The 22,807-nt window shown below is 39.3% G+C and overlaps 4 protein-coding genes across 8 annotated transcripts; 3 read left to right on the forward strand and 1 right to left on the reverse strand.

Moving 5' to 3' along the window:
* Positions 1–4,032: 4,032 nt before the first annotated feature.
* LOC124193935 (BPTI/Kunitz domain-containing protein-like) lies at positions 4,033–5,064 on the forward strand. Its single transcript, XM_046587912.1, has 4 exons — positions 4,033–4,165; positions 4,275–4,326; positions 4,418–4,588; positions 4,656–5,064. The coding sequence occupies exons 1-4, from the start codon at positions 4,136–4,138 to the stop codon at positions 4,856–4,858; spliced, it is 456 nt and encodes a 151-aa protein (XP_046443868.1). The 5' UTR covers positions 4,033–4,135; the 3' UTR covers positions 4,859–5,064.
* A 3,352-nt stretch (positions 5,065–8,416) lies between these two features.
* Positions 8,417–15,968, forward strand: LOC124193523 (probable 4-coumarate--CoA ligase 3). Of its 3 annotated transcripts, none has more exons than XM_046587384.1 (10): positions 8,417–8,562; positions 8,632–8,895; positions 8,962–9,169; positions 9,253–9,452; positions 9,515–9,566; positions 9,636–9,886; positions 9,963–10,140; positions 10,208–10,255; positions 15,090–15,373; positions 15,445–15,968. In XM_046587384.1, the coding sequence occupies exons 2-10, from the start codon at positions 8,650–8,652 to the stop codon at positions 15,796–15,798; spliced, it is 1,821 nt and encodes a 606-aa protein (XP_046443340.1). In that variant the 5' UTR covers positions 8,417–8,562; positions 8,632–8,649; the 3' UTR covers positions 15,799–15,968. The 3 variants fall into 3 exon arrangements, with proteins under 3 accessions (XP_046443340.1, XP_046443342.1, XP_046443341.1); XM_046587385.1 differs by having other exon boundaries at positions 8,483–8,562; positions 8,621–8,895; XM_046587386.1 differs by lacking the exons at positions 15,090–15,373; positions 15,445–15,968 and adding an exon at positions 10,611–11,152 and having other exon boundaries at positions 10,208–10,539.
* Positions 13,286–22,592, forward strand: LOC124193524 (acyl-CoA ligase lcsD-like). 3 transcript variants are annotated; one of them, XM_046587389.1, is made up of 6 exons: positions 13,286–13,374; positions 13,444–13,707; positions 13,775–13,982; positions 14,060–14,255; positions 14,323–14,374; positions 14,447–14,599. In XM_046587389.1, the coding sequence occupies exons 2-6, from the start codon at positions 13,462–13,464 to the stop codon at positions 14,468–14,470; spliced, it is 726 nt and encodes a 241-aa protein (XP_046443345.1). In that variant the 5' UTR covers positions 13,286–13,374; positions 13,444–13,461; the 3' UTR covers positions 14,471–14,599. The 3 variants fall into 3 exon arrangements, with proteins under 3 accessions (XP_046443345.1, XP_046443347.1, XP_046443346.1); XM_046587391.1 differs by lacking the exons at positions 13,444–13,707; positions 13,775–13,982; positions 14,060–14,255; positions 14,323–14,374; positions 14,447–14,599 and adding exons at positions 21,748–21,960; positions 22,022–22,592 and having other exon boundaries at positions 13,324–13,374; XM_046587390.1 differs by lacking the exons at positions 13,286–13,374; positions 13,444–13,707; positions 13,775–13,982; ... (1 more) ...; positions 14,323–14,374; positions 14,447–14,599 and adding exons at positions 21,573–21,678; positions 21,748–21,960; positions 22,022–22,592.
* Positions 16,978–20,164, reverse strand: LOC124195132 (HEAT repeat-containing protein 5B-like). The gene is given in 15 exon segments (XM_046589642.1): positions 16,978–17,697; positions 17,762–17,871; positions 17,933–18,069; positions 18,147–18,262; positions 18,265–18,376; positions 18,448–18,574; positions 18,638–18,768; positions 18,826–18,915; positions 18,917–18,966; positions 19,029–19,278; positions 19,341–19,429; positions 19,432–19,711; positions 19,772–19,882; positions 19,950–20,097; positions 20,139–20,164. Coding segments are annotated over 15 exon segments (1,953 nt in total). The 3' UTR covers positions 16,978–17,521.
* Positions 22,593–22,807: the final 215 nt, after the last annotated feature.

Below are 22,807 nucleotides of genomic sequence, written 5' to 3' on the forward strand. Positions count from 1 at the left end.
TAGTTTTATATCATTGTTTGGAAAAATCCCTTGACGATAAACGAATTTCTTCACGAGAAACGGAAGAAACAAATAGTTTGACGTTCGAAGAAACCCAATTGATTAACTTGGAATTCACAACACCGTCACCCATATCTCGTAAACGTAAACGTTTTACATATAGTCAAGGTTACGAATAGACCTCATCAACTGGTTAGTATATAATGGATGGCAACACTTAGCATAACACATCAGTCAAGATCTGCAATCGTCAAGATGGAGAACACGACATCAGAAGACAATCCCGTTCAGCTGGAAGATTTCGAAAACGAAGAAGATTTGGAGCTAACCGTGGTCGAATGTCCCAGTCCCACCATCAACAAAATTGCGGACATAACAAAAATGCAAGAAGGGTACAAAAAATTAATTTGTCATCCTCAATGAGTATAACTACAAATGGAAAGTAAGATTGGATTTCATTATTCGAATTTTACCTTTGTATATGATTGAAACTTATTTTCTAAATTCTTACAGGGTCGGGCGTCTGTTATATAGATGAAAAATTCAATGGTGATACCTTTGATTGGTGTAAGAACATTCAGAATCATAAAAATGGATGTGTGTTAACATGGAAAAACGATGACTTCTCGGTTGATAAATATATAATTGGAAATAAGATCTTCGAATTGAACGTCAATGCTAGTCACTTTACGGTAAGCAAAAGTTATCGAAAAACATTTTAGCTATTAGCAGTTCTAAATTTATTATATGTGCATGTCAATACTACGAATTCATTCATGAATAACACTCACAACTCGATCCAGGATGAAGTTGACGAACACGCTAATCAGCCCTTGGTACATTATTGGCTTTTTAATTTTCTATCCCAATTACTATTTGACAAACTAATGTTGTTGTTTTTTCCTTTCTTGGCAGATTGAAAAAGACGCTGACAATCAAGATCCACGAACCACTTTATTTTCAAAGAATTCCCATGAATCTGTGCTAAATATGCGGCATAAAGGACTAGCAAAGCGGTTTACACCAACAGATCCGACAGGCCCTGGTCGAGTTGTCCAGCTCTAGCCATAAAGCAATCCAATGGTTTGCAAAAGACATAATCAAGAATGGAATGATACGGCTTCTACTATTGAGCAATCGCAAGGACTGCGGTGCGGCCATATGTCAGGATTAGATCTTCGTTCCAGGAAACATTTGAACAAGAATCTGATGTCTATGTACAGAGTGCTTCTCTCCGAGAGTGTGAAAGTGACGACAATGAAGACCCCAATTCTTACGTTAATGACTGTTATAGAAATATTCAAGGAAGTGCTTTGCTAAGTTACGGCATGAGCTATTGGTTCAGTCTTTTAAATCATTCTAGTTGGTCTACTTGGCATTGGTCCTTTTTCACATCATGATGAGAAAATGTTAAAGTGCCTTGTCGATCGTTCTCGCGTTTCCCCCAAAAAATCATTTCATTTGATTCAACTTTGAGTTTTTTTCTTATGATTAAGTCTGATTTCCAGACGCTTTCTTTTCTTATTTAGTTGTCATCTATTAGTTCGGAGCTACCAAGAAGCCGACAGAAGAATGCAAGAGGAACTGCCATTATCAACAGAAAAAAAAATGCCATGAAAATCTACAGTCAACAATATTTTAAATTCCTCCCCATAGCACTGAGAAATCTCATAATCTGCCGATGTTAGAACGGAAATAATATTGGAATTTGTGAGGGACACTAAGGAGGCATCAAGAAAACAACCATTTGCCACGGCCGGGAAGATTGTTCAGAATTGTCTTTCTACGAAAGCTGTAGAGCTTCTGAAAACGCAGCTTCCGTTTGTTAAACATGTTGTTCTGGCTGTAAATCGGAGAGAAAACATCCCTTTCCCAAGATTGACCTGACAGAACCAAACTAAAAAATCAACCTGGGTGCAGTAAATGGTAACTATCAAATATCTTCCAATTTTTGATAGAACACAACTACAAATATTAGTTTCTAAAATTTTTCTAATTAATTTAGACCGAGATTGTTTCACATACACATACATATGACCCTATACTTGCAGGGTCTCTGTCATACCGGTTCCGCCACAAGCTTTTTTTAACGAATGAACAACGGAAACTTGTAGGCAGCTGTTGTCAGTGGTTTATGGATGGCACATTTAGAGCAGCACCAAAGGAATTCGCTAAAGAGTCTTTGACTATGTAAAGGTTTTTGAGGCGATAAAAAACACTGTTTACTCAGTATATGTGTTGAAGAAATTGTTTCTGATTTTGAAATAGCCGTATTTAAGGCGGTAAAGAAGTGTTTTCCTGAAGTCCATCATTCCGTATGTTCCTTTCATTTGAAACAGGCTGTGTTACGTGGCAATTTTTGGTATTAAGTTATAGAGTTTAATTGCAGCTAACCTTACCTAACCACATGTCCACTCCCATGACCACCCCCATGTCGGACATATCAACTCATATCAACTCATCAACATCATCATACTCATTAACATCCTGGCCATCAACTACCAACACGGAGGGATGGACAAACACCTCTATTTTTAGCACCTCACCTCTAATTCTCATCATTACATTTTATACTAACCAAAGCGGGAACACAATTGATTTGTGCAGCCCATCGACAATTGATTTGTGCAGCCCATCGACAATCAGCAGCACTGTTGAAGTCAGTTCGGGATATGAAGAAGACGCAAAAAACCCATACGACAAGTCAACAACAAAAAATGTATTTGTGTCTGAATATTAATTTATGTCTGTTATTTGTATTTGAAATTCAAATTTAGAATAAAAGATGCGTAACCTCAAAAGTTATTTTTATCATTTTGCCTATTCTGGGTTATTATAGATTATTATTCGATTCAACCATTATAATTAGTCAATAGACGGATGTGCAAAGGGGAGAGCGAGCTTGGAGGGAGGTGAGTCCCAGAGTAAGCGTGAGAAAAATCCCTCACAAATATCTTATTTCCAAATAATTATCCATATTATAAGTGAGGCAAATACAAAAAAAAAAAAAAAACATTTTTTTTTTTAAATCGGATGATTAGGCAAGGTCCTACACGAGAAAACAAATCGGTCCAAATAGCCCCACTCTCCCCTACGACTTTTTTAGTTTCAATTTCGACCGCTAGATGCGCTAACCTCTTGTTTCGTTAAACTAAGGAGATATTCTATTATAATTGAATTATCACTAAATTAAGTGCGGTTCAAGTGATATTATACTGCAATAAATGAAAACAGTTAAAATTTTGGATGTTTTAGTGTAATATTTCTTGCCTAATTCAAGAAATGACTTTTTAGAATTTTTCATGATTTCATTAGAATGGATTCTAAAGGAGTTTCTGGCAATTAGATTTAATTCATTTTCAACTCAATCAACTCAAAAAACAATTCAACTCGAATTGTGATTTTTGATGCGAATTGATTCGAGTGCTAGCGCTAGTCCTGGCTGACTGGATGGCCGAGAAAGATCAGGATTGACGTAAGTGACGAGGATTTCTGTGTATAGGCCGTGGTGGCGCGAACGTCAGCAAACGGATAGGCACCGTAGTTTCCGTAGTATCCACCATTTACGGCGCCGAGACCGTATCCGTAAATTTGAGCTTGAATTTGGGCGGCAAGAACCAACACCAATAGGCACGCGATCTGCGTATGGGATTACCAATATGTTAATTTAAAGAATTACGTCAAGATGGAATGTAAAATGAATCTAATTAAACAATAAAAATAAAAATTTGCGTGCTTTTTTGAAAAAACCACGCTCTTGACGAGAAACTCTACGAGAAAAACCAGTGCTTTATTTTCTGACTGGTTATCGAGTATCAGCTATCCGCATTACTAACCTCGGGAAAATAATACTACCGCCGAAATTATGCCATCATTGGCTAAATATATCGGTGAGTTTTTTTCCCATGGACACGGATAACATTTGTCAAGTTACTATTGGTTGATTCCAGTTTAGATTGACAGCACGCACGCGAAATTCAATTGAGTATATAATAGAACGTATAATTTAGAGCATCTTATATTGTCTAATAAACCATTCAAATATTTCAGATACGCTTTGGCAGCCAGAGGTAAATAAAGCAATTTCCACCGTCGTCTCTACATTCAAATTTGTCAAGCGGTTTTATTAGGCTACATGAAAACATCTTTTGCAATGTTTTCTTTGGTAAGCTAAAACATATTACTTTATTCTTCACAGTTCATATCATGAGCAGACTACTAATTGTCGAGATTGTACCGTTAGTCGATTAATATCCAAATTTTTATTCCATCAGTTTCTCGTTATGAGTTTGATGTTGGTCACATCGCAAGCGGCCCAATTTGATGGTAAGTATAACGCACAAGTTCATAAGGGAAAGGAAACTGCAAATAGGCCTATACCTGTATGAAAATACTTAATGATTCAAATTTTGAACAGACGTTTGCAGTTTGAAGCGAGAATCCGTCAAGTGCCGAACATTACTTCCCACTTGGTATTTCGACAAAGCGACTGGAACTTGTTACTCGTTCAACATCGGTGAATGCAGCAGCAACCTTAACAGTTTCGGGACAAAAAAGATATGTGAGAAGAGGTGCGCAACACCGGCAAGTAAGTCTACTAAAATTCAAAAAATCCAAAACTGTACACATCATTATGATTAATTCTTTTCTCGCAGATGTGTGCACTTTAAAAAAAGACTCTGGAATGTGCCGAGCGGCGGTAACTGCGTGGTATTTCGATCCGCCAACTGACTCGCGTAATAAAGGCGAATGCAAAAATTTTATTTACGGCGGCTGCGGTGGCAACGCAAATCGTTTCGCGTCCAAGAAGAAATGCGACGACATGTGCGCTTACTTACCCTTTGGAGCCTCAAAATAATTAACCTACTAGATGTTTCCCGCGACTATAAAACTAACGAACAACAAAATCTTCGTTGGATGATGAATTGCTAAGAAGAAGACCATTCAGGCTAAACCGTTAACTTTTGTGCACCACCTCCTTTGCTATTTAAAATTTTATCCTTATAATTGGCTATAGTTCCGGAAAATAAATTGCATCAGTTATTATTTGAAAATGGTGTTCCGTATAGGGTAATCGTTGATAAAGGGTAATCGGCTAATAATAGAGGGAAATAAAGTAAATTCAGAGTCGAGAAAAATATTTTTTTAAATCATTTGTATTCGACTGTTTATTATCAGAATCAAGTTTAATCGAGAGTTTAATTATTCAACGTGTAACACAGGGCCTGAAACTTACAGCTGGTGCGGTGGCCACCAGGTGTAATCGTATTCAGTGGTCCGGATTCCACCTTCGTACAAGTAATGCGGATAGGCAGTACAACTCATGTGATGGAGAGGATTCGTTCCCTCGCAAGGTGTGCAATGTCTTCTGTTCGGTGTCCCGGCTTTGTCGATCCAAAAACTGAGTGCCCTTTGGTTGATCTGAAGCGGAATGTATTCATCGTAACGCAGTCCCCACTTCCACATGTCCACGTCCGTTTCAAAATACTTCTGAAATTGTTCTTCTTTGGCGGAATGATGGGCTCGGCGGCGGATGTCTTCCGGAAACCAGTAGCGATTCCCACGGTCATTCAGTGCGTAAATGTGGTTCATGTTGTTACTCGGTTCGTTGACATATTTTTCATTGACGAATCTCGTCGCCTTGGGAATTTCTTTGTTCGAGTCGAGATCGTTTTCCACAATGCAGCGCAAGTAATGGTAACGATCCTTGCAAACGGTGCACACACGTCTAATGTCGTGTATGCAGTTGCGGACGGTGAAAGCATTCGCCCACCACTCGATGCTGAACTCCATCAGTTGAAGAGCAACTTGCAGACGTTCGTAAGAATTCACGGGATGTCGTGTTATCAGATCGAAGGCTCTTGTGTTGGTCATTTCGGGTTCTGTCAATCGACGAATTTCAGTTGGTATTGCAACAGGAGGCTGAGTCGGACAAGGCGCTCCCTGTTGGCAATTCGATGCAGTACACGTTGGATGAACTGGACAGGGTCTGCAGACCTGAACCGGACTGGTTGTGCAAGGTAAAGCCGCTATTGGCGGACACGTTGGTGGGGAAGAACAAAAAGGTAAATTCTCTGGTGGAGCTGGACAGTTGGTCGCTGGAGTAGGTTGGGGACACATTCGTGATGTATCAGACAAGTCGTTTGTGGCACTGCCGTCATCACTTGGGCTGGCTGATGTACAGAAAGAGTAATAAACGATTAGCCCAGAAGCCACCATCAAAATGAAACCGACGAAAACGAAAAGAAGGAAAAACCACTTTTGATTGGACATGCAAGACCGGTTGGTTGCACTGCCCTCTGCTGAAGAAGTCATTCTTAATGGATTTTCAAACAGGCGGTGTAATTTTCTGTAGCAACCGATGGCCTTAAGTAGACCTTTGAGTCAGGACTGACATCAGTCATAGACTTTCTGTAGCGGTTTTGGTTGATTTTTATTTGTTACTTCAATTTTACCCGAGTAAATACTTCATTTTCAGGTTTTCCGTAATTATTCCAATGATGTTCAACAAAAATTATATTTCTGTGACGCGGAATATAATTTCTATGGCCCATACTAATGTCAACCAGATTAACCGTTAGAACCATCAATCTTTTTTTTTTCAAAAACACTTTCTCTGTTCATCGCTCAATTCCAAATTTTATTTTTAAAAAGAACTAAAAGATTTAGTTTAATTTTCGTAGCCGAAGTTTAGATCGTTTTAACAAACTTTTGTTTCCCACCCGATTGCACACTGCATGGGTCGGGGATTTAACAAAATGAATTTCACACACAGGGGACAATCCTTAAGTAATCAGGGAGATAGATAAAAGGCGTAACGAGTGCGCATTTTAAAAAATGAAAATGCGAAAAAACTCGGAACAAACGCAAAAACTGAAAGGAAAAAGAAACCGAAAAAAACGAGAAAAACGAACTCAAAAACCGCGGCCAAGAAAATTTTCCCAACTGCCGAAATCCTTAAATCGACGATTAGGTTCAGCATACTGAATTTGACATCATTATTTATTCACAACGACTGTTTGTTGATCAATCGATGACGTACGCTCAATAGCCACAATCAGTAGTTTTGGGTATTTCCTTACAATAAATAACAAAGGATAACAAAAGACATAAAGTTCAACAGGACGTAATGAAATCTGATAACACGGCAATGGTACAGTTATGCATACACAAGATTTTATTATTTTATTTTAATATTACTAGCTCGTGACAAAAATAACCGCTGGTTTTACCGATTCTTTTCTTTTCTTTTTTTTTATGACGGCAATCGGGGTCTCTTATAACGTCAACATTTACACAATGACTGGAAAAAGACTAAACAACGGTTAATAAGCGTTTGAAAAAATTGTCTTCCAGCTTTCTCTGTCCGAAATTTAAAATTCAGTTTATGTTTTTTATGTAATTTGCTTTTACTGATTATTGTATTCTATTTTATCAATCATCAACGGCATATGGCAGCCAGTCCATTTGCCCTTGACAGACCTCTCTCCCATCTCTTTGATTGACGTATTGTGAAATCTTTAAGTAATTATAGCCAGCCCTGTAAGCTATACGATACAGCTTCTATCTTGTATGATTGCGTATGTAAATGGGCCAGACGAACCAACACACTGGGTTCCGCTGATAAAAATGTATCACTTGGGAAAAAAACTCAATTTTATATCAATACCTATCCAGCTGGGGATTTTTGTTGGTTTTCCCCAAGTTTCCGAACCCGTGTCGATGGAGGGTCGGTAACGAACGTCGAGGTTCTAAGGTTATGTGTACCGGGATTCTAACTCTCCAATAAGGCAACGGCTAATAATAATTTTGTTAAACAACAAAACTGCATGTAGTTATGGTTCTAATTATTATTCTATCTTCTACTGTGTGAATAATGAGGGATCATCCATACATTCAAATAAGGCTATTTCTGCTGTATTAAGATGAAAAGCTATTTTTTTTTTTAGTTCTTATAAATGATGCCAATTAAACTGTGAAAAATTGCACTAGCAATAGTAACAGCTGTAGAGTAAATGCAGTGGGACTCCTCACATTAATTCAACAAATACAAAAATATTTATTTTAATAATTGTCCAGCAACTATATTCATTTGAGCACTGTAAATTAATTAAATTAAATAAACATCAGGCATATTCTTAAAATTCTTGGATAATGTTTTCATCAAACACAGGAAGCTCTAGTTCCCTTTAGGCTACATCAGCCGGATAATAGGGGGATGAGCTGGAGAACTTTGTTGCTGTGCAGCGATATAACCATAATAGCAATAACGAGCGAAGGTGGAAAGGTGTGGTTTGGTTTGTAGGGCGTGGATACATCATTATCTGATCCCTAAACGGGGAGTGCCGGGGAGTGCAATTTAACTATGAATGACAAGGTTCAAACGTAAAGTGCTCTGGAAAAACCACCAACAATATTGGTTACCCCGTGATTTCCAACATTCAGATTAGGATTTCGAATGCGCGTTTTGCTGACTATAAAAACCCGAACAGCTCAATTTTGTTTCTCATAGTATCCTAATTATTACCTTCATTGGAGTTGCAAACTTACAAATAGGCACAGGTAGGCAAATACAATTCAACATTTAATCTTGAATTTTAGGGCTAACAAAATGTGTTAAATAAATTACAGGTCATTTTATCTTCCATAATGTCGCTTCATCTGAGATCGACTCTAAAGAAAGCCGCTCTACTGGCCAACCGGATTGGCACTAACGGCCAAAAAGCCGCGCTAGGTCAACATGCTTCGGCCATCAAGTTTCAACCGACGCCAGATGTATCCAAGTTTGAAAACAACATCGTTACATCGCCGTACGGAGATTGCGATCTCCATGACATGACGATGGTCCAAAAAATTTTCGAAAGCGCCGGACGGTGGCCGAACAAAATCGCGCTGGTAGGTGCAATTTCGTTGAATTTCATGACATATTAACTGATACTTGTCTTCGATTTGTATTTACAGGAATGCGGAATAACTGGACGCAAGTACACCTACGAGATGACGCGCCAGTTGATCCGCCGTTTTGGAAGCGCATTGACTCGCATGGGGTACAAGAAAGGCGAAGTCTTTGGCATCATTTCGCCAAATATTCCGGAATTCCCCATCGTATTGTACGGAGCCTCTGGTGCTGGGATGCCCGTCTCCTTGGTCAACCCCACTTTTACTGCCGGTATTATAAACGAATGTTTTATATTAGTCTATCACCGAATGCAAATAGAGATTAACGAATGTGTTTCTTGTGTTATTCCACAGAGGAAATGGCTCGTCAATTGTCTGCTGTCGGTGCAACGGCTCTATTTGGGGTGGCTCCAATGGCCGAGACCCTGAAACAAGTTGCCCAACTTTGTCCAGCTATTCGACACATCATTCTTTTGGGCCCTCCTCTGGAAGGCGCAGTCTCTTTCCAACAAATGGCCCAAGACTCCGGGGATCTTTTCAACGAAACCCTCGATGTAAGATGATGAGAATCAAATTTTCCTGGGATATTTATCTAACACTTATTGGGTTCGCACAGATTAATGTTAAGGAAGATGTCTTCTTGCTTCCTCATTCGAGCGGAACTTCTGGTAATTGTAATTTAAGCGATATTCTTGCATAGTAGAATTTTACTAACGAAATTTAATTCATTTTGATAGGATTGCCTAAGAGCGTTATGTTGTCCCACTTCAACATGACTTCAAACGTGATGCAATTTTTGCAACCGGGAGGTACCAATCACCAAGTTGCTACGACCAACTACCAGGACACGTACATTTGTCTACTTCCTTTCTTCCATGCGTATGGCATCACACTTCTGATGAACACTGGATTCGAAACTGGCGCCAAATTAGTGACGCTGCCCCAATTCGAAGTTCAGAGTTACCTGAAAGCTATTGATGATCACAAGGTAGTTTCAAAATTTAACCGGATTGTCCCTCGACTGTCACTAATTATGTATATGATTCTTTGATTTTTAATAATAGCCAACAGCAATGCATGTTGTCCCTCCTCTAGCAACTCTTCTGGCCCAGCATCCAGCTTTAAAAGTCGAGTCGCTTAGCCAGATGCACACCATATTCTGCGGTGCGGCTCCCTTGGGCGTACAAACATCTGTCAAGCTACTCGAACGACTAAACAATCCAAACTTAAGCCTTCAAGAAGGTACAACTTTGAAAAATGGAAAGCTCGCTAAAGCCCTTTATTAACGGTTTATTTTAATTGCTAAAAGGTTACGGCCTATCGGAAACATCTCCGGGGGTGTTGATGGCTCCACTAGGAAACACCAAGTTCGGCTCTTGTGGAGCTCCCATCTCCAGGTCAAAAGCGAAAGTCATCAATCACGAAATCGGCAACCAAGCTCTGGGACCTTACCAACATGGCGAACTTTACCTCTCCGGTCCGCAAGTGATGAAAGGATATTGGAACAACCCCAAAGCCACCGAGGAAATGATTGACGGAGAAGGTTGGCTTCGCACCGGAGATGTCGCCTACTACGACGACGATGGCAACTTCTACATCGTCGATCGCCTCAAGGAACTCATCAAAGTCAAAGGACTCCAGGTAATTTTTAAAAAACGACATCCTTTTGTGTGTATAATTCTAAACAAATAATCAATCAAAATCTTCATTAGGTCGCTCCAGCCGAACTAGAAGATGTTCTGACTTCCCATCCGGCTGTGGGAGAAGCGGCCGTCATTGGAATCCCCGACGATCACGCCGGTGAACTCCCTCGAGCCTACGTCGTCAGGAAACCGGGAATGGAGTCGGTCAGCGACGCTGATATTCAGGCATTTGTCGACTCCAAGGTCTCACCCCACAAACAAATTAAAGGAGGGATCAAGTTCTGCGCCACTATCCCAAAAAATAACATGGGGAAAATTCTGCGGAGAGAGTTGAGAGTCCAGTACGCCAATAACCAAGCCAAAGATTTGAAAAATAGATAAAATATGTTCTACCGTGGATTTGAATGCTTTTAAAAAAAATGTCGGAATCCTAAAACTGTATCTTTTTTAACTACCTTTTTTTTCTGTTTTGCGCGGCAGTGCAAAAAAAAATGCAATTCAAAATTTATCTTATATTTTTCAAACCATCACGATGTCTGTAAATCTGTAAAAAATGTATGTATACTCAAAGTGAATCAATCGTCTGAATCAATACACATGACAAAAATAATACTTGATTGTTTTCGCGAATCACCTGAATAGATTACACGCATGAGTTGTTCGCATTCCCTTGGCGTAACTTTGTTATTAAAAATTTTCAGATCAAAATCTTTCCATTGCAGATGCTCATAGATCATCACGAAAATTCTCAATAAATCTAGAATAACGACGTTTTCATAACTAGGCCTGTTGTTGAATGCTGACTGATATATGACAAAAATCCAGAACCCTTCAATGTTCCTTCTGGGCATAGTAATACTATTGGTGAAATATGCGTTGCACTTTTAGCGAAATGATTCTAAGGCTTTAATGTTATTTTAATCAATTCTCTTTGTAAAACAAAAACCAAAAATCTTCTGGCTAGACCACCACCCCACTTGTTATTGTATGATTCTTTTTTGTTTTCACAATATTATGTGACGTGAGATTTAATTTCTATAGCTTATAATAATGTCAACCAATTTATCCTCCAACTTAAAAAAAAAAACTTTGTTCATTGTCTCAATCTTAACTTTATTTTTAAGAATTAATTAGTACCTTTACTAAAAGATTTAGTTTCTTTTAACCTTGATCTAGCGCTAAATAAAACTACCCGACAGCTGATTGTACGCTCTGCGAGCAGGCTGATCGCACGTGTCAGGGTTTTTACAGTTCTATTAATCGACGATCAGACCACACTGAATGTGACGTTATCATTTATTTAAAAAAAAAAAACTGTTGGTAAATAAAAAATTTTACCAGCATTTTCTCAATGGCCACAGCAAATAGCTTTGTCCTTATTGGGATACATTTGCCTTGAAGAAATGATAACAAAAAATAAAAGTCAAACACGGGCGTGAACGGGCGTGCATCTGATACCGCGACGACGGAACAGTTAAGTCATACCCAATCAAGGTTAAACAATAAAATACATTCACAACAAATATAACCACTGGTTTCACCGATTTTTTAATTCTTAATCTAGTTTGTTCATGACAGCAATCGTGGGTTTCCTGACGTCATCATACTTGCGTATAAGATAGGGAAAAACAACGATTCAATTTCAAAAAGCTTTGCCAATAACTTTTTCCGCGTTTGAATTGAAAATTGATATTTTTTCCATGTCAAAGGTTTTCTTAAGAATTTTTTTTTTGTACATGTCTGATTTTACTGTTTGTGTTTTGACTGTTTTCTATATCAACGAACAAGGGCATATATGTCAGTTAAACCTACTAGCTTGACTGACCCTGAGATCCTGTCTATAAACTCTTTGATTGACGTCACCTGTTCGGAGCATGCATATATTGTAAAGTACTGCCAGTACATACAAGGCTATGTACAATTGCGTCTCAAATCTTACCTGAGTTAACTGTGCATATGAAACACCAGACGAGCCATAACATTTGGCGCCGCTGATAAAAAGCGACACTTGGAAAAAAACCTTTTTGAATAACAAAAATCTTATCATCTGGAAATTTACTTTGGATTTCCCGTGTTTTCAAAACCGCGTGTTTATGGAAGAGTCGGTAATGAGCGTCAATAAGATGTACCTAGTTCAAATTAACTGTCCAATGAACAAACGTACTGTGCTGTAGTTAATGTTGATTGTTCTAATAAAATTATAGTTCATTCATTTATTTGATTCATTCATCCATATCCACTTCCGGTCTATATTTTAATTTCATTTTTAATGGTATTTAACGCCTAGTTCCATGCATTCAATATTTCAATTATTATTAGTTGTGGGGCTATCCAGAGAATCAAACCGCTTATTCTGATAAGAAATTTAAAACCTTCTAGTTTTGATTGATTTAAATTTTAATATATTTTATATTACGCGACGAGCACGTAAATTTTTGCTGAATATTTACAAACGAAGGAAACTAGAAACTCTAATTCCCTTTAAGATACATCAGCGGGAAAAGGTGGGAGGGCTGGGAGGTGTGCACCAAGGGATAAAAGTGATAATGGATGTGAAAGACGGTAAAGGTGTGGCTGTATAGGACTCATCATTGCCCAATATGCCTAAACGAAAAGTTAAATTTGACAATGGATGACAAGGTTCAACCTGAACAAACCCAGGAAAAACCCTCAACAACAAGAGTTACTTCATGAAGTGCCTTGTAATTTCCACCATTGGGATTAGGATTACCAATGCGCGTTTTGCAGACTATAAAAACCAGCACGGTTCATTGGGTTTCTCATAGTATCCAAGTTCCCTTAACTGGAGTTGCAAACTTACAAATAGGCACAGGTAGGCAAATACAATTCTACATTTAACCTTGAATTTTAGGGCTAACAAAATGTGTTGAATAAATTACAGGTCATTTTATCTTCCATAATGTCGCTTCATCTGAGATCGACTCTAAAGAAAGCCGCTCTACTGGCCAACCGGATTGGCACTAACGGCCAAAAAGCCGCACTTGGTCAACATGCTCCAGCCTTCAAGTTGCAACCGACGCCAGATGTATCCAAGTTTGAAAACAACATCGTTACATCGCCGTACGGAGATTGCGATCTCCATGACATGACGATGGTCCAAAAAATTTTCGAAAGCGCCGGACGCTGGCCAAACAAAATCGCACTGGTATGTTGCAATTTTGTTGAATTTCATGACACATTTATTGATACTTGTCTTCGATTTGTATTTACAGGAATGCGGAATAACTGGACGCAAGTACACCTACGAGATGACCCGCCAGTTGATCCGCCGTTTCGGAAGCGCATTGACTCGCATGGGGTACAAGAAAGGCGAAGTCTTTGGCATCATTTCGCCAAATATTCCGGAATTCCCTATCGTATTGTACGGAGCCTCTGGTGCTGGGATGCCCGTCTCCTTGGTCAACCCCACTTTTACTGCAGGTATATAAACGAATGTTTCATATTATCACCGAATGCAAATAGAGATTAACGAATGTGTTTCTTGTGTTATTCCACAGAGGAAATGGCTCGTCAATTTTCTGTTGTCGGTGCAACGGCTCTATTTGGCGTGGCTCCAATGGCCGAGACCCTGAAACAAGTTGCCCGACTTTGTCCAGCTATTCGACACATCATTCTTTTGGGCCCTCCTCAGGATGGCGCAGTCTCTTTCCAATGGCCCAAGACTCCGGGGATCTTTTCAACGAAACACCCGATGTAAGACAAACAAATAGAATCTAGGATACCGGGAATGTTAATTTTAACACTTTTCATCACATCACAGATTAATGTCAAGGAAGACATCTTCTTGCTTCCTCATTCTAGCGGAACATCCGGTAAGGATTGCAAAGCACCCATATGATGTGCAATCTTGAGTTTCTACTAACTAAATTAATTAATTTGAATAGGATTGCCCAAGAGTGTCATGTTGACCCACTTCAACATGACTTCAAACGCAATGCAATTTATGCAACCAGGAGGCACCAACCTGCAAGTTGCTTCGACCAACTACCAGGACACGTACATTTGTCTACTTCCTTTCTTTCATACCTATGGCATCACACTTCTGATGAACACTGGATTCGAAACTGGCGCCAAATTAGTGACGCTGCCCCAATTCGAAGTTCAGAGTTACCTGAAAGCTATTGATGATCACAAGGTAATTTGAAAATCTAACCGGATTGTTCCTCTAAATATTGCTGTAATGTGTCGATAACTTTGTTTGTATTACTCAATTTTAGCCAACAGTGCTCCACGTTGTTCCCCCTCTAGTAAGTCTTCTTGCCCAATATCCAGCTCTAAAAGTCGAGTCGCTTAGTCAGACGCACACAATCACCTGTGGCGCGGCCCCTTTGAGCGTAAAAACCTCTGTTACGCTGCTCGAACGGCTAAACAATCCAAACTTAAGCCTTCAAGAAGGTATAACTTTCATCTGTGTAAAAGAGGAAAGCTCGTTTAAGCTTTTATTAACGGTTTATAATTATTATTAAAAGGTTACGGCCTATCGGAAACGTCTCCAGGGGTGTTGATGGCGGTTGATGGCTCCACTAGGAAACACCAAGCTCGGCTCTTGTGGAGCTCCCATCTCCAGGTCAAAAGCGAAAGTCATCAATCACGAAATCGGCGACCAAGCTCTGGGACCTTACCAACATGGCGAACTTTACCTCTCCGGTCCGCAAGTGATGAAAGGATATTGGAACAACCCCAAAGCCACCGAGGAAATGATTGACGGAGAAGGTTGGCTTCGCACCGGAGATGTCGCCTACTACGACGACGATGGCAACTTCTACATCGTCGATCGCCTCAAGGAACTCATCAAAGTCAAAGGACTCCAGGTAATTTAAAAAAAACGACATCCTTTTGTGTGTTTAATTCTTAACAAATAATCAATAAAAATCTTCATTAGGTCGCTCCAGCCGAACTTGAAGATGTTCTAACTTCCCATCCGGCTGTGGGAGAAGCGGCCGTCATTGGAATCCCCGACGAACACGCCGGTGAACTCCCTCGAGCCTACGTCGTCAAGAAACCGGGAATGGAGTCGGTCAGCGACGCTGAAATTCAGGCATTTGTCGACTCCAAGGTCTCGTCCCACAAACAAATTAAAGGAGGGATCGAGTTCTGCGCCACTATCTCAAAAAATAATATGGGGAAAATCCTGCGGAGAGAGTTGAGAGTCCAGTACGCCAATAACCAAGCCAACGAGTTGATGTGCAGAATATATGCTGCCGTAGATTCGACTGCCAAAAAAATGTCGGAATAACTGAAACTGTTATTTTTTGTTTGTTATTTTAATGAATGCTTGTATACGCCGCAATGATGCACGTTAAACAGCATCTATCTTATTCGCCATATAACTTTTCGATGTGTCTGTAAATCTGTAAAAAAAAAATTATGTACCTATTAAAAAATAAACGATCGTCTGCATCAATATCCACATGAAAAAAAAACTTAATTGTATTCTGGTAATCATCTGATATTGCCGCTTGATTAAACACCTGATCTTTTGTATTTCCTTAAAGTTACCGTATTTCTTTTATTCAAATTTTTGGGTGATCATCACAACGAATTCTCAGATCGCAATGTGTTCGTTAATACTAGCCGATTGAGATGGTAAATCGGTCGGGTCAGGTTTCTTCTCTGGGATTAGCTATACTACTGACCTAATATGAATAACACTTAGTTCAAGATTTAGTTTCCTTTAGCCGAGATCTAATGCTAAACAAAATTTCCTTCCCTAACAAAATTTCCTATAGCTGACTGCGCATTTCACGTCTCAGGGATTAATTTAACGTTATTCTATTCATGGACAATCAGACCACACTTAATTTAACATTATTATTTGCTGAATGAGATCTGTTTGTTGGTAAATAGGAAGATAACCATATTTTCTCAATGACCGCAATCAATAATAGCTATTTGACCTTTGAGTCCTACATTGTCTTCAAAAAATGAAAACAAAAATAAGTCAAACACGGGTGTACTGTGAATCTGATAACCCGACGACAGTACAGTCCAGGGAGCCCGTGTCAAAGTAGACACAAACCTTTTAAGAGAAGGTTTGACTATCAACTTTGGTTTAGGAGGGTGGGAGAACCGCGAGATGGCGCGTCTGACGATTCAGACCGGCCGGGTTCGAGAGTTATTCACTCCCGAAGTCGGCGTGATTTGGGGAAAATCACAAACTGTTTAAGAGAACAAATTTTTCAATCGTAATTTTTAAAAAAATACACTGATTCTAACGTCAGGTCGCCAGACGTTAGAATCTGCCGTTTTGAACAAATCAGACGCAGTCAAAGTTTCACTTTTTTGTGAAATTTCACATTTCATTTAAGAAATGTATTTTTTTTTGCATAAAATAGCTGCAAGTGAATTAGCAATTAAAATGTAAGACCAGACGGTTATATCGGCCGTTTTATACTCATCAGACGTCATGAAAAACTGACATTCAGACTCCTAAGTTTATTTCTTTAATGCGGCAACACCGTAAATCTGGCGCTATTTATAAAAAATTTAAAATGCAAGAGAAGAAAATTCAACTTTGTATTGTTTTTCTTGATTATATTTTAAAAAAATTTGAATTATTTAAGCTATAAAAGGTTGCATTATTAAAACAATAAACATAAAGTTAATCATCGGCAGCTAAATCTTCATCTTCGGCGGCTTTTTCGGTGGCTTCTTCTTCTTCGCTTTCGTTTACCGGCAAAAATATTCGTTTGAACGGCTTGACGGGTTTTGGCTTGTTTGATGCTATCCTCAAAATGGATCAACAGCTGGAGACGGTGTTTGTGTAGTACTCGAGGGAAAACGTGTCCAAATAGTGTGATTGATGCATCGATAACTGCTACACCCAAGGGAAGTGGCCCAGGTACGTTCCCAACATTCTGTGACCTATCCGTCACCAAAGCGTAATGCGAACATGGATCGTGTTCAAGGGCTCCTGAACCGGCGGCACTGTTGGGCAACAGCTGTTGTTGAAGCAAATTTTAGTCTGAATCTTGAAGATCTGGATGCAACAAGACTGCTGAACCATCAGGTTGGCATTGTTGCTGCAACAGAGATGTGGTTGTATTGGCTGGATTTTCAGCTAAAGTGAACTCCACCAGCACCAACCAACAGCCACCAACAGCCACCAGCAAACGTAAAAGTTGAGTATAACTCGCTAAAAAAAAACAGTATTAAGTAAAGTATTGTTCTTTAGAGCAGACATCTCAAAACGTAAATACCTTCATAGTATTGAGGAGGGACTAAAGAAAGAGCATCGTAAAGACGAAGACGAACCATAGCGCATGCTGCCTTGAGAGGCTGTCCATATGTCTTGACGACTGTTGCAATGCAAATCATCACATGTTTTGTTTATATAAAATAAATGCATAGCTTATGAATTGAAAATAAACCTTGTTAGCATAGTGATGGCGGCATCCAGCGGACCCATGAGACGTTTAGTTATATCCTCAGTTGTGGCCAGCTGTGGACAGTGTCGGAGGAAGCTACAAATTGACGAAAGGGCACCAGCGCGACCCTCGAGCGCCACCTGAGAAAAACAATTATATTAATAAAGATTTCTGGCAATCTAAGTTGACTGGATAATCATAAAAAATATGGCAGTACCTGCCAGGTGAAAGCATCGCCACGAGCTTTCTCAGATTCTAATTCCTTAGCTGAACGAGGGAAACTGTTGCGCCAAAGGAGCAACATTCGAGGAACCAGGCTACTGACCACAGATACCCCAAAGTCATAACAGCTCCGATGAGTAACCAACCAGCCTGTGTGCGCTGGACGGCGAGTCTGTTGTTTTGGCTTGCACTTCTTAATAGCTCCTCGGCAGTGTTGAACACAATCTAAAGACGTCGTTTTAAGATTATAGCAAACTGAAAGATAATAATAAACAAATATTGCATTTTATGATTACCTTTCCACGGTTATGTGGGATGCCCAAGCTAGAAGATGAAACACCAGCTATCAATGCTGCCAAAGCAGCGCTGTAACCTGACACAGCTTCGGGCGTGCTTCGAAGATTTTCTAGGGCATCAACACATCTTTACAAATACCAAAGAAAAATTAATGTTATTTTTTTTAAGTCGGGATACTAAATCAGTTACTTGTCGATCAGTAGTGTAAGATGAGATGGAACAGCAACGGCCATAGACTGCAGACTCCAAGCTGCTGCAAGACGAGCAGCTTGCGACGGATGAAGCAAGACAGCGATAGCACAATCAATTACGCCAGCTCCCTACAATACATTTTGTTTTCAATGAGAAAGGCTTGTACAATTATGAAACCGATTTACCTGATCGGCCAAAAGTGCCGATGCAGAGCTAGCAAGACTGTGAACAAGTGAGCCAAGCTCTTGCAGCGCACAAACAAGAAGATGTTGACTTAAATATAGTTTCCTGCGTGCTACTGTCTTTTGCATTCTCCGGATTGGGATCTAACATAAAGAAGACGAGCAATTTAGTTTTTCATTAATGGGTGGATTTATGACAGCTATACCTATGCTGTTCATCTGATGATTAATAATGCGAGCTAATTCTTTACAAGCAGCCGTTTGCTGCTTCTCGCCCAACATTTTGCCCAACAGTGAACGAAACACGAAAGTGATGCACTGACGGGAATAGACGGCGTCAACGTGGGTAGGAGCAGCTCGCGGCTGGGCTGCTAAATCAAGTAGATGCTGCAACATGGTGTTTAAGTGGCGCTCCAACCATGTAGAACCAAGTTGTTGGACCATGACGACGTAGCTCTGTTATAGATTTTTCTAAGATACTTGACAAAGAATTATAATTTTTAAATCTAATCTAATACCATTGTGACTCCAACTCGAACTTCTCGGCTTGTGGCAGCTGGTCCTTTAATCATTTCACCTGTTCCCTTTAGGAAACCTCCACCTCCACAGAAAATCCGGTCGAAATTACTCCTAGAACTTCTTCTACTGAGGCAACCTTCGCCGCTGAAGAGGCAGTAGACTGGTTCGCTGCTGCCGACAGACCGGTTCTTGCTGGGCCAGGTTTAGGAGGTGTAAGTGCTGCAGCAGCAGCATGACCTAACAAAAGGGCCACAGCGCATCGAACTTCATGATTGGAACCTTCGAGAGCACGAAAGCTCAGTGCAGCTATGGATTCAAATTCGTTAAGCTGTAGGATACTAGACGAATGTTTCATGACTTCCCACATGCACTGCAAAATTCAGATGAATGAAATCAGAGAAAAAATAAAATTCAGCCATATTTGTCTTACCCTGGCTGCTGCAGCCCGAACATTCATGTTTCTGTCTGACAGACATAACTTGCAGGTCTTAAAGATATCACGATGCTGATTGGATGCTGCTGAACCCATTCCACAACACAGCTTAAACAGAAACAGTATAAAAAAATATTTATAATTTAAATTTATAAAAACATGAAATGGATTTTACCTTTTCTAAAGTGACTAAACTCTCTGCTCTTGTTTGAGACTCACTGTTTTTAAGTCCTCTAAGCAATACTTGAACAGATTCATCAAATGATCTTCCTGCCATACGCCCAAGTCTTTCGTATAAGAATCCCAAGGTAGTAATAGAAGCTCTGTATAGGAATTAAAAGTTTGTCTGAATAAGACAACCAACAAGTCACAAATTTTCTTCTCTTGCATTTTAAATTTTTTATAAATAGCGCCAGATTTACGGTGTTGCCGCATTAAAGAAATAAACTTAGGAGTCTGAATGTCAGTTTTTCATGACGTCTGATGAGTATAAAACGGCCGATATAACCGTCTGGTCTTACATTTTAATTGCTAATTCACTTGCAGCTATTTTATGCAAAAAAAAATACATTTCTTAAATGAAATGTGAAATTTCACAAAAAAGTGAAACTTTGACTGCGTCTGATTTGTTCAAAACGGCAGATTCTAACGTCTGGCGACCTGACGTTAGAATCAGTGTATTTTTTTAAAAATTACGATTGAAAAATTTGTTCTCTTAAACAGTTTGTGATTTTCCCCAAATCACGCCGACTTCGGGAGTGAATAACTCTCGAACCCGGCCGGTCTGAATCGTCAGACGCGCCATCTCGCGGTTCTCCCACCCTCCTAAACCAAAGTTGATAGTCAAACCTTCTCTTAAAAGGTTTGTGTCTACTTTGACACGGGCTCCCTGACTATAAGGTATACAGTTTTCGGGTTTTTTTCCTAGATTATTCAAAAGAGAAATTCACGACAAAAATAACCGCTGGTTTTTCCGATCCTTTATTTTTTATTTCTTATGTTGTTTTTAATTTATTTATGTGACACTATAATCCGGGTTTCCTTTAGTAAACTCTGGCACATGATTGGAATTCATTTTAAAAAAGCTGAACTAGCATTGTCCGTTTGAATTACGTAAATATTTTGATTTTTCCGATGTCAAACATTTTCTTTTAGAAATTCTTTTTTTGTGTGTGTGTACATGTTGTTTGTTTTTTTGGTTTGCGTGGTCAACGGCATATAATATATCAGCACTTCAGCAGTCAAACATTTTCCTTTTACAGACCCTGAAATCACTCTCTAACCTCTTTGATTGATGTCACTTGGTCACTTGTTTGGAACATAGCCTATATATATGAAGTATATAGCCAGCACAAGGCTATACAAACGCGTCTATCTTCCCTGCTGCTCATTAATTGTGTACTTAACAAAACCAGACGAGCCAACATTGGGCTCCACTGATAAAATTGACAGTTGAAAAAAAAATTGTTATATTTTATAACTATTTATTATTATTTTATGATAACAAATACAGAACACTCGTTTTACATTTAGGATACATCAGCGGGAAAAGGTGGGAGGGGTTAGGGTTGTTGCTGTGCAGCCAAGTGATAATATCGATAATACATATATGCGAAAGGTGTGGTTCGGTGGGGCTGTAGGGCGTAGATTCATCATTATCCGATATAGCTGAACGGAAAATGAAAGTTGATTACACGAATGACAAGGTTCAACTAAAAACAAACCCAGGAAAAACCCCCAACACCATCAGAGACGTGTACACGTATATACCCCGTGATTTCCAACATTCAGATTAGGATTTCTAAGCCGCGTTTTGCAGACTATAAAAACCAGCACGGCTCATTGGGTTTCTCATAGTATCCAAGTTCCCTTAACTGGAGTTGCAAACTTACAAATAGACACAGGTAGGCAAATACAATTCTATATTTAATCTTGAATTTTAGGGCTAACAAAATGTGTTAAATAAATTACAGGTCATTTTATCTACCATAATGTCATCGCTTCATCTCAGATCGACTCTAAAGAAAGCCGCTCTACTGGCCAACCGGATTGGCACTAACGGCCAAAAAGCCGCGCTAGGTCAACTTGCTTCGGCCAACAAGTTGCAACCGATGCCAGATGCATCGAAATTTATAAACCACATCGTTACAAAAAACAAAGAACTCATTAAAGTGAAAGGACTCCAGGTAAAAGACTGACATTCTCTTGTTTCCTTCTGAACAAATAATTAATACAACATTTTGTTAGGTCGCTCCAGCCGAACTTGAAGATGTTCTGACTTCCCATCCGGCTGTAGCTGAAGCTGCTGTGATCGGAATCCACGACGAACACGCCGGTGAACTCCCTCGAGCTTACGTCGTCAAGAAACCGGGAATGGAATCGGTCAGCGATGCTGAAATTCAGGCATTTGTCGACTCCAAGGTCTCGCTCCACAAACAAATCAAAGGCGGCATCGAATTGTGCGCAGCAATCCCTAAAAACAATACGGGCAAAATCCTGCGCAGAGAGTTGGAAGTCCAGTACGCCAATGATTTGATGAACAGAATATATTCTGCCATGGATTCAACTGCTAAACAAATGTCGCAACTCTGAAACTGTAATTTTTTTTTAAACTTTAATATGTTATATCCTATTCGCAGCAATGCAAAACAATGCATGTTTAAAATTTATGTTTTTCACCAAACATTACTATGTCTGTAAATCTGTAAAATAGCTTGTGTTTACTCAAAAAAGAATCGATCGTCTGCATCAATATACATTTTTAAAAAATAAATAAACTGGGCAAGTTTTCACGTTATCACCTGCTCTTTCAACTATATAGATTAAAAGTCTGAGCTGTTTCCATCATTCAAAGTTCAAAAAAAATTTCAAAAACCAAAATAAATCACTATGTTTTCGTTAGCAGGCTAGTTAATACACCTTGGCTAATAGCAATGTTACTTTGCGTAACACTTTGGAGAAATATTTCTAAGGTTATAAACTTATAATTTATAAGACAATTCTCATAACAAAAACACAAACTGAAAATCGACT

The sequence above is a fragment of the Daphnia pulex genome, chromosome 5, assembly GCF_021134715.1.
Source record: "Daphnia pulex isolate KAP4 chromosome 5, ASM2113471v1".
Lineage (NCBI taxonomy): Eukaryota > Metazoa > Arthropoda > Branchiopoda > Diplostraca > Daphniidae > Daphnia > Daphnia pulex.

Coding starts and splice junctions, on each gene's coding strand:
- LOC124193935 (XM_046587912.1), top strand. CDS start 4,136: ATGAAAACATCTTTTGCAATGTTTTCTTTG. Junction 4,166..4,274: donor CTTTTGCAATGTTTTCTTTG/GTAAGCTAAAAC, acceptor TTATTCCATCAG/TTTCTCGTTATGAGTTTGAT. Junction 4,327..4,417: donor GCAAGCGGCCCAATTTGATG/GTAAGTATAACG, acceptor AATTTTGAACAG/ACGTTTGCAGTTTGAAGCGA.
- LOC124193524 (XM_046587389.1), top strand. CDS start 13,462: ATGTCGCTTCATCTGAGATCGACTCTAAAGAAAGCCGCTCTACTGGCC. Junction 13,708..13,774: donor GGCCAAACAAAATCGCACTG/GTATGTTGCAAT, acceptor TTGTATTTACAG/GAATGCGGAATAACTGGACG. Junction 13,983..14,059: donor CAACCCCACTTTTACTGCAG/GTATATAAACGA, acceptor GTTATTCCACAG/AGGAAATGGCTCGTCAATTT.
- LOC124193523 (XM_046587384.1), top strand. CDS start 8,650: ATGTCGCTTCATCTGAGATCGACTCTAAAGAAAGCCGCTCTACTGGCC. Junction 9,453..9,514: donor TTTTCAACGAAACCCTCGAT/GTAAGATGATGA, acceptor GGGTTCGCACAG/ATTAATGTTAAGGAAGATGT. Junction 9,567..9,635: donor TCATTCGAGCGGAACTTCTG/GTAATTGTAATT, acceptor TCATTTTGATAG/GATTGCCTAAGAGCGTTATG.